Source organism: Talpa europaea (genome assembly GCF_964194135.1).
Source record: "Talpa europaea genome assembly, chromosome: 2".
Taxonomy (NCBI): Eukaryota; Metazoa; Chordata; class Mammalia; order Eulipotyphla; family Talpidae; genus Talpa; species Talpa europaea.
This window is the reverse complement of record NC_140068.1, coordinates 101,914,055-101,923,519: the sequence shown is the minus strand read 5'-3', so window position 1 is coordinate 101,923,519 and position 9,465 is coordinate 101,914,055. Positions and strand designations below refer to the sequence as shown.

At 48.1% G+C, this 9,465-nt stretch overlaps 1 protein-coding gene across 1 annotated transcript; it reads right to left on the bottom strand.

The window, feature by feature from the left end:
- Positions 1 to 322: 322 nt before the first annotated feature.
- Positions 323 to 7,045, bottom strand: LOC311167610 (butyrophilin-like protein 1; the record flags this gene model as incomplete). The annotated part of the gene is made up of 7 exons (XM_084228691.1): positions 323 to 340; positions 1,415 to 1,467; positions 1,631 to 1,657; positions 2,152 to 2,178; positions 2,550 to 2,750; positions 2,869 to 3,150; positions 6,682 to 7,045. The coding sequence occupies 7 exons, from the start codon at positions 7,043 to 7,045 to the stop codon at positions 323 to 325; spliced, it is 972 nt and encodes a 323-aa protein (XP_084084817.1).
- Between the last annotated feature and the right edge of the window lie 2,420 nt (positions 7,046 to 9,465).

The window sequence follows — 9,465 nt, the reverse complement described above, 5'->3', positions numbered from 1 at the left end:
CAGGACCATGAACAAACCCCTGAGCAGGGAAAGGGCATGTGACTCGGGCTCACAAGGCTCAGATCTCCCTTCATCAGCATCACTGACCTTCCCTGCAGGACCTGGTGCAGACCCGGCCCTGGGGGCACTGGGGGTTGAGGGGAGATGGTCATTATCAGAGGCAACTCAATTAGATGGTTGCCTCAAAAATGTTGTTAAAAATGTAAATCTTCTGAAATATTTCAATAAGGGGTCAAGGAGCACCTTGTATTTCATGACAAGTTTTGCACAGTCTCTGCTCTGCCCACATTCAAACAAGGTGACTACGACCTATGACCTCTCTTCAGCCCCTCTTGTCCAGCTGTAACAGGGCAACCCCGGTATGAAATGGGTTGCCTGACTGTGGATCCTCATCCTGTGGATCCTCACTTAAAAGGGACCTATTAATGTTTCACTGCAGGCACACACAAAGGTTTATTTACAAAGGAAGGGGAAATGAACCAATGAATAACTCAGGGAAACAAACAGGGAGATAAATTCGTGAATGTGTCCTAACCATTCTGCTGACCTGGAATCCCAATGACCCACTGCGAGCTGGCTAAAAGGCACATGCTGTCTGGCCAAGAGAGGACCTGAGCTCTCATGGCTGGTTATATACCCAGCGTGGCTGCTTATCATGGCTGTCTAACTCCACCATCAGGTCCCAGCAACCCTCCCTTTGGTGATGATGGGATTTGTCTTTCCCAGTGTCTTGATGGCTTTGGTCTGGAGTGGGGGCAGAGTCCACAAAGCCTGTATGGAGTTTTCTCAGGACATCCTTTCCCCCTAACACATCCAAACTCTAGTAGGCACTTCTCCCACATGCCCCTCTACTTACTTCCCATTGCTCTCCTCCATCTGGATTTTTCTTTCCTGATATTCCCCCTACCCTTTCTCTTAGAAAGGATTATAACCATTCTAGTTTCCTCCTTTTCTAGTCCATATACTTTAACTCTTAAAAGAATGAACAATGACCTGCAGATGAAGGATTCTCCGCAAATGAAACAGGATGGCTCTGGAAAATCATGTATTACATTTTTACCTTATTAATCTCTCTCTCTCACACACACACACACACATGATTTTGCATATAATATCAGGTTTTCTAAAGCTACTAAATCCTTAGCAACTGAAAAGGCTCAGAGCAAATACCCAGCTTGGGTATGGACCAGAGTATGAGGATACAAAGAACAAAGAAGAAACAGGAAAACCTAGATACAAAATAGGATGGGAATTGTGGATCCAGAAGGTTCCATAACCATGGACCCCCTTAGCAAGACCTGATTCCTAAGCAGGAAGTAGGATTTCTGCAATTTTCCAGAGATCAGCAATTCTTGATCTGCACAGTTGTCCCTGCTGCAGCCTCTCTTCAAACTGACGTCCCCATTGTCCTCACCCACAGGAAGGACCAGTTGACAAAGGTCAGAGGGCATCCAGACCCCACATGACCTGCAGGAGGGACAGGGCAGGTGGAGGCAGGTCTGTGCTCACAAGGGGTGTCTGCAGTTCTCAGATGGAGGGTACAGAGTGAGAAGAGACCAGGGACCCCAATCTTTCCAGGGGGGCAGAGGAGAGGCTCGTAGGTTGTCCCAGGACCCTCAGGGCCACTCACCTGCATACAGCTGGGACTTCCTCCAGGCTGAAAGGGAACACACAGGTGAGACCTCAGCACAACCAGTTGCTCTTGTGATCCATGAGTCCTGGTCTCCCCCTGTTCTGCAGGTGAGACTCTCTGGGGGTGGAGGGGAGAGGCTGAGAGGTCAATGACCTCCTGCCCTGTGCAGACAGCAGGGGGTGGTGGGAAATTCCCTGGCTCAGGTCAGGAGCCTGCAGGACAGACTGACCCAGCCCTGCCTGCTGCTGCTGTGGGGCTTTGGCTAAGTCACTGAGCACCTATGGAATGAGACCCAGGATGCACAAGACTCTGGGTTCACCACCCCACCAGGGTCCCACAACTTAGGAGGGAAACAGCACCCAGATCTGTGAGAACCCATGGAGCAGGTTCCTGCCTCCCACCAGTTCCCACTTCCAGCCCAGGAAAAGGGTCCCCATGTCTGTGCTTACACAGACAAGTGGAGGGACACCTGGGAACAGGAGGGACAAGAGACCCAGGACACCTGGAGCATCACTCACCAGCCAGGTAAGCTGCCTTCCTCTGGTCTGAAAGATAACACAGGAAACAGGTGAGCTAAGAACCAGAATGTCTCCTATGAGGGGGACACAGAGAGTTCAGGAAGGAGAGTAGAGCTTACCTAGAATTGCCTGGAGTTCATCTGAAACAGTGAACAAAAAAAAAAAAAAAAGCGTAAGGCATATCCCTAAGAAGAAAATCTGTGAACCTTGAGAACCCTCCCCCCCAAAAAAAACTCTGTGTGTCCTAGATGTTCCAAATAGAGACCCAATTAGCTACAATCTCCACAGTCCCTTCTGGAGCTACTCAGCCACCTGCTGTGATGTCCCTGGGCTCTGTCTCAATCATAGGCTTGTTGCTTTCAACACTCACTCACCATTCTGACTCCGTTCTTCCTTACCTGTGTCCTTCAGGGCCTCCTCCTTGGCCTGTCTGTTCTCCTCCTTAGCACGGCACAGAGTCCCCTGTTCCTGCAGCTCCTGCATCTGTGTGGAATGTTCTCTCCAGGTGTAGCAGCCAGCCCCCAGGAGCAGGAGCAGCAGCAAGGGCAGGATTACCAGGAAAGCCGGCTTCCAGGGAGAGACCCGGGGGAAGAAGGGCTCTGCAGACAGACACCCCCACAGAGACCCCTTCAGGAAACAGCCCAGCCTAGCACTCCTGGGGATGCCGGCCCCTCCCTCTGACCCTGCAGGGAGTGGGGAGGGGGGAGTCGTGCTGACCTGGGATGACCATGGCCATGGCCTTCTCCTGGCGCAGAACAGGGTTGAGGATGGAGCAGGTCACACTCCCTGCAGAGCTGTCTCTCACCACAAGAGTGGCCTCCACACTGAACAACCCCTCAGTGTCCTGGGCCTGGACCTGGGAGAACTCCAGGAACTGTTCCCCATGGGTGTGTCTCCACTGCACCTGGGGCTCTGGGAACCAGCCTGAGGCCATGCACACCACGCACACCCCGTCCTCCTCTGGCCCTGTAATGTGCATTTGGGGGGCAGAGCCCACACCTGCAGAGGGAGATGAGAGTCAGGCAGAGCAGGGCCCACCTGTGCACACCTCCAAGGGCGGCTGTCAAAGTACATTCTGGGGAAGTGATGGAGACCCCAACCCTGGGGCAGCAAGATGATGACCATGATTTGTTAATCTCTAACTTTCTATTATTTTTATAATTATACACACATGTTCAAATCAATGTAGAATTCTTTTCTTGTTAGATGAGTATAACTTATAATCCATAAATAGCTGTGCTTTGTAATTTCCACCATAGTGCAGCTTCTCCTTCTATTCCATTTTCTCTTGGTGATAAAACAAAAGTCTCCCATTTGTCAACCCCAATCTCCATGCTCCTCACACTGTCTCCCATCAGCACAGGTTACTCCTGGCCTCATCTTGAAACCACCTCCATATGCAGTTGGTTAATTCCCTCTGAGGTTGGTTTGTTATACCTTGGCCCCTACTGATACCCTTTCCTGACTTTTTTCTCTCTGCACCTGCTCCTTGAAGGCAGCACAGTCCCAGCCTTTCCAGCTGAAGCTGTCCTCTCTTGGCCAGTAGCCAGTGACCATCTTTCATGTGAACAAGCCCAGCTGAGGTCTACATGGTGACCTCTTCATCTCACCAAAAATATAGGAGCAAGGTCAAAGTTAGCTGAGCTCCCCACATTAAATACAAAGCCATTACTACGGGCCACTGAGATTTTGTCTGTGGTTATTTGTTGCACAGCATCATTATGGTGATAGGTAAATGATACACATTATTAATGTTTCTAAAATTGAACAACAAACAGACTCAATGAAAGCTTGGAAGGCTCTGCAATCCCCTCTTCTACTTTGAACTCTATGAGCTAATTCTTCTCATTCAATTTTATTTCTAAACCTCACTGATGGCAACTTCTGTCCACCCTCTGCCACTGTAACGGGGTGGTCCCCAGGAAAGGGGGAGATTCCAGGTTGCCTGCCCCACCCAAAAAGGAAGGTGGAGCTGACCAGAGAGAGAAGAAACTGCAGAGGAGATTGAGGAAGAAAGAAAGCAGGATGGAGCCAGAAGGAGACCTGGAGGAGGTGCAGGGAGCCTAGAGACACGTGAAGAAACTATGCTTGCCTTTTGGTCGTGGACTGGGTGACACAGATGTGGGTGAGAGACCCATGGGGACGTGACAATGGCAGCTTTTATCTTGATTTTGATTTGCTCTTTTCCTTTCAGGCTTGTCTGGTTGTTTCTGACCCTTTTCTGTGGGTTCCCACTCAAAGATGCTTTAGTCTTGTGACAGGCTTTGGGGCCTTGTTTTGGGCCAATCCCATTTGGATGGAGTTTTACCCACGAGGGGATGGGTAACTTTGGGTGCTTGATTTAAAAACTAGATTTTTTTTTCTTTCCTGTATTGTTTCCTAGTTGTATTAAAGTTCCTTCCCATTAAAGTCTCATATGTTTTGTGTTGATGCGGCGGATCGCAAAACCTATTTAGAACCGGCAGGTTTACGGGGTCTGGGCTGCCCCTCTCCCTGCCCTGTAACAGATTTGGCACCCAACGTGATTTTGGACAGAGCCATCCATGGTTAGTCAGCACCATGGGGAAATTGGGTTTCCCTATGGCACTGGCTACCATCTGTTACAGGGCAGGGAGAGGGGCAGCCCAGACCCCGTAAACCTGCCGGTTCTAAATAAGTTTTGCCATCCGCCGCATCACCACAAAAACATATGAGACTTTAATGGGAAGGAACTTTAATACAATTAGGAAACAATACAGGAAAGGCAAAATATCTAGTTTTTAAATCAAGCACCCAAAGTTACCCGTCCCCTCTTGGGTAAAACTCCATCCAAATGGGATTGGCCCAAAACAAGGCGCCAAAGCCTGCCACAAGTCTAAAGCATCTTCGAGTAGGGACCCACAGAAAAGGGTCAAAAACAACAAGACAAGCCCAAAAGGAAAAGAGCAAAATCAAAATCAAGATAAAAGCTGCCATTGTCACATCCCCATGGGTCTCACCCACATCTGTGTCACCCAGGCCACGACCAAAAGGCAAGGACAGTTTCTTCACGTGTCTGTAGGCACCATGCACCTTCTCCAGGTCTCCTGGATCCATCATGCTTTCTTTCTTCCACAGTCTCCTCAGTTTCTTCTCTCTCTGGTCAGCTCCACCCTCCATTTGGGTGGGGCAGGGAACCTGGAATCTCCCCCTTTCCTGGGGACCACCCTGTTACACCACTATGTGAAACAAGCCCTCCTCTCCATCCCGTGACCACAATCCATGCCTCCAGATATTGCCCCCTTCTTACTCCTCCCCTCTACTGCCAGAGTCATCTTCTGTTATGCTGAAAATCATCAACAGCTCCATAAAAACCACAAAATGTGCACAAAGACTCCTCTATCTGTGACTCACTCCTCCCCAACCTCCTTCTGTACCACTTGCACTTTTTACCACCTGTGCCTTCAAGACCCAACACTCCAAACCCAAGAATTTAACAGCTGTTATCCACAATCACCAGGCTCTGTGGACTCCATCATGCTTTCTTCAGCTGCTCTGAGGGGCTTTAGGAGCCCTGTTGGAGAAAATGACATGCCAACTCAAATATCTACATCATATGGAGGTTTTTTATGATTACCTTTGGTAGCATTAATCAGTCACCCTCAATCTCTCCACCATGTACCCACACATCTTTTCATGAAAGAATCGCCACCTCACAACACCCACTCGTCACTCTCCCACCAGCCATGAGGACTCCACATGAGCAGGTCACACACCAAACACACGCTCCCCCCAGGTCATTCACATGGGCTGTGCCTCCACATAGAAATTCCCTTCCCTGTAATGTACAACATGCCTGTAGCCAACATTGTCACGTGATATGTAGGGAAGTTGTTAAAGGACAAACTCCAAAGAATTTTTTTCACAATGAGGAAATTGTCCCTTTTTTGGTTCTTTTTCTTTCTTTTTATTAAACCTATAATAGCAGAGAGATGTGATTTAACCGATTGTGGCAATCACTTCACTATATATATATAAATCAGTCATTATGCTGCATGCCTCACATTACGTATGGTACATATTAATTATCTGTCTATAAAACTGGGGAAAAAGGAACACCCACACATCAGATATCCACTCAGCTGTATTCCCACTTCCCTGGAGTCTTTGCTCCCATGGTGCCAGCCTGAGCTAGTATTTATTACTGTAAGCTCCCCTCAGCCCCAGCCCCACATTGCTAACCCATCCCCCTGCTCCATTTAGCTTCCTGTCCTCATCACTTCTCACTTCTCAATGTCATTTATGCCCTGGTTATTTATTAAGATTGCTCTCTTTCCCACTATAAATATAAACTCACAGAGTGAAGAACTTTATTCGATTTGCTTTTATATCCAAGAGTTTAGAACAGGGCCAGACATGTGGTAGGTACCCTGTGTATTTATATTTAATAAAACATGAATTAATAAGCCTTTTCTTACTCATAAATGAAATGAAAAACTAAATTCCATTGCCCTTATTTTCTCCCCAAATCCAAAACTTCAGGATTCTGAGATGTTCACACATGTCACCAACCTGCCACCTGCAGCTCCAATCTAGCTTGCTCATAGAAGTCTCCATCTCTGAAGAAGCAGGTGTAGAACCCATTGTCAGAAGCCTGGATCTTGTGGATGCGCACAGCAGCTTCCCCTCTGCTCAGAAATTTCCCCACCAGGGAGGTCCGCTCTGCATAGTGGGCCATCAGCTCCTCATTCTGCCCCTGTTGGTCTTGATAGATGAACACTGACTCCAAGATGTTGGACCGGAACCACCTCAACTCCATGTTCTCTGCACTCATGACTGGGTCCAGGAAGCAGGGCAGTGTGGCATCCTCACCCAGCTCTGCCACTATGGGGTCCGAGGGACCAAGCACACGGAACCTCTCTGTGAACACAAACATGGGATTTACAAAGGGTGAGAGACACAGTCATATCGGGGAACACACACCATCACTGGGGGAGGCCCTGGCAGGCTGAAGGAAGGTGTCTGATGAGCAGACAGCTGACATGAAAGATTAGCAGTGACAATTCTGAACCTGGGAAAGATCTTCCAACCACAACTTGTGGTCCAGAAATAATGTCAAAGATGCTCCCTCATTCACTAGCGTACCTGATAGCGGGAACTTCCAAGAACTCTAACTCCATGGTTCTCAGCTTCAGCATCACAATCACCAGGAGGGTTTGTAATAGTAAAATGCAGGAACCTTACCCCAGGTCAGCAAATTGGGATGTACCCAAGAACATGCATTTCAAAAGAATTGTTGGGGGACTAAAAGGGGTCTGAGGAAATTGGTAGCTTCATTGCACAGAGGATCATCAAAGTTAATGAGTGAACAGGACACCTAAAAAATACCAGGCTTGCAAGAAAACGGGACACTCACACAACATTTACCAGGCAGACAGTGCCAAAAGGGGCACAGAGAAGTGTCATGCTTCACTGACTAGAGTTAGGTAGAAAGAGACACCATGAGGCTATGGTCAGGATGGGGGAGGCTACAGCACACACTGTGGTGGTCACTCAACTGGGCACATTACTCTGGGCAGGGAGAGCTGACAGTGAGGTGCTCACAGCTCTGATTGGGTGCTCCCAGCTAACAAGGTCCCAAGTGAAGCTATAATGCACATAGCTGTATGCACCCTCACTGCCCCCTCAGGACTGGTCCTGCCCTCCTGAAGCTCAGGGACAGTGTGCACATGGCAGAGTCTCAGGGCTGAACTGAGAGAGGCAGGTGTCAGGGGTAACAGAAACATGAGTCTTCACACCCCAGCCAGAGCACCCACACCCACACCAGAGGCTGGATGACTGCAGGCCCCACAGTCTCTGACTCAGCACCTCAACTATCAGGTCTCTAGTCCTGCATAAGTTACAATTCTAAAAACACAACTGGGTCACCTGATGGAAAGTCAGAAGTAGTTCAACTCTCTAAGTTACTTTTTTGCTTTTTTTCAAAAATGTGAAAATTAAAGCAGCAAAATAAGACCCAGAATCTTGAGACCTTAAGGGAACATGAAGTCACAAGACAAGACCAACTCTGCAGTATGCAACTACAAAGATATGGAAGATCATATCATTCTATCAAGTAGAGTTCAAATTGCCATAATAAAAAAAGTCAAAGAGATAGAAAAAACACAGAAAAGTGAACCAAAGTGATAAAATAAAATTCAGAAGAATAAATGAATGACTTCGAAAACAAAAATCAGTGAACAGAAAATAGAAATTGAAGCCTTCAGTTAAAATCACAGAGATGGAGGCTGTAAAATGATCAGCAGAGAAGCTACTCACTCCTGGAGAAGCTATTGGAGCAGAATAGACCAAAGAGAAGATCAAATGAGTGACCTCATAATAATAATGAACAATGGATTGAATTAGAAGAAAAAAGAAAAATGAAGAAAAACTGGAAGAACTAACCAACTCTAGGAGGACAGGCAATATAAGCATAATGGTTACTCCACAATTTGAAGAGAGAGAGACAGGAACAGAGATTTAGTCAAAGAAACAGAGTAAAATCACACACACACATACACACAATGAAATAGTACTCAGGTTTTTTTTTTTAAAGATTAATTTTGATTTATATATGCATACAAGAGCTAGGATGTAAGTCAGAGGTGTGGGATGAGAGGATTCACCAGAGACAGAGTGGGGATCAGAACAGGCACTGCTGAGGGGAGCAGCTGGTGAGTCAGGAGAGGTCTGCTGCACCATGTGGATAACTCCCTGGCCGGGGATGGAACTCCTGTTGCAGTGGCTGGTGAAGGCATGATTATGCTGAGACATAACCCCTGTGCCACCAGGGAGGCCAATAGATTTTTTTTTTTTTTGAATAAGTAAATTCATGCCATTTAAAACAACATGGATGGAAGTTGAAGACATTGTGCTAAGTTAAATGAACAAAGGCAATTCCTGAAGGAGGAGATCTCCGAGCCCCTGGGCCACACCCACCTGAGGGAGACTCAGGAATAGGGAGGGGCACACTTACCTGGGGACCCCCTGGGAGGCAGCTGGAGGAGGAGCAGCAGGGAGGGGAGGAGGCAGAGCACAGAGCTGGGGCAGGAGCAGGGCGCCATCTCCTCAGGGCTGGGGAGAGACAGGGCAGGAGGCAGCCAGGCCCACACATAGGAGCAGGGCAGCCAGGAGCTCTGGGCTCAGAGGGGAGCAAGCCCAGGGACCCCCTGACTCCCAGCAGGAACAGGACACTTCCTGGTGACCCCTTAGGCCCTGAGACCAAGAAGGACAGATCTGGCTCTTCTCAGGGCTTCTACAGACTGCTAGAGACCGTGAGGTTTATTGGTGAAAAACATCCTCCCTAACTTCCCACCC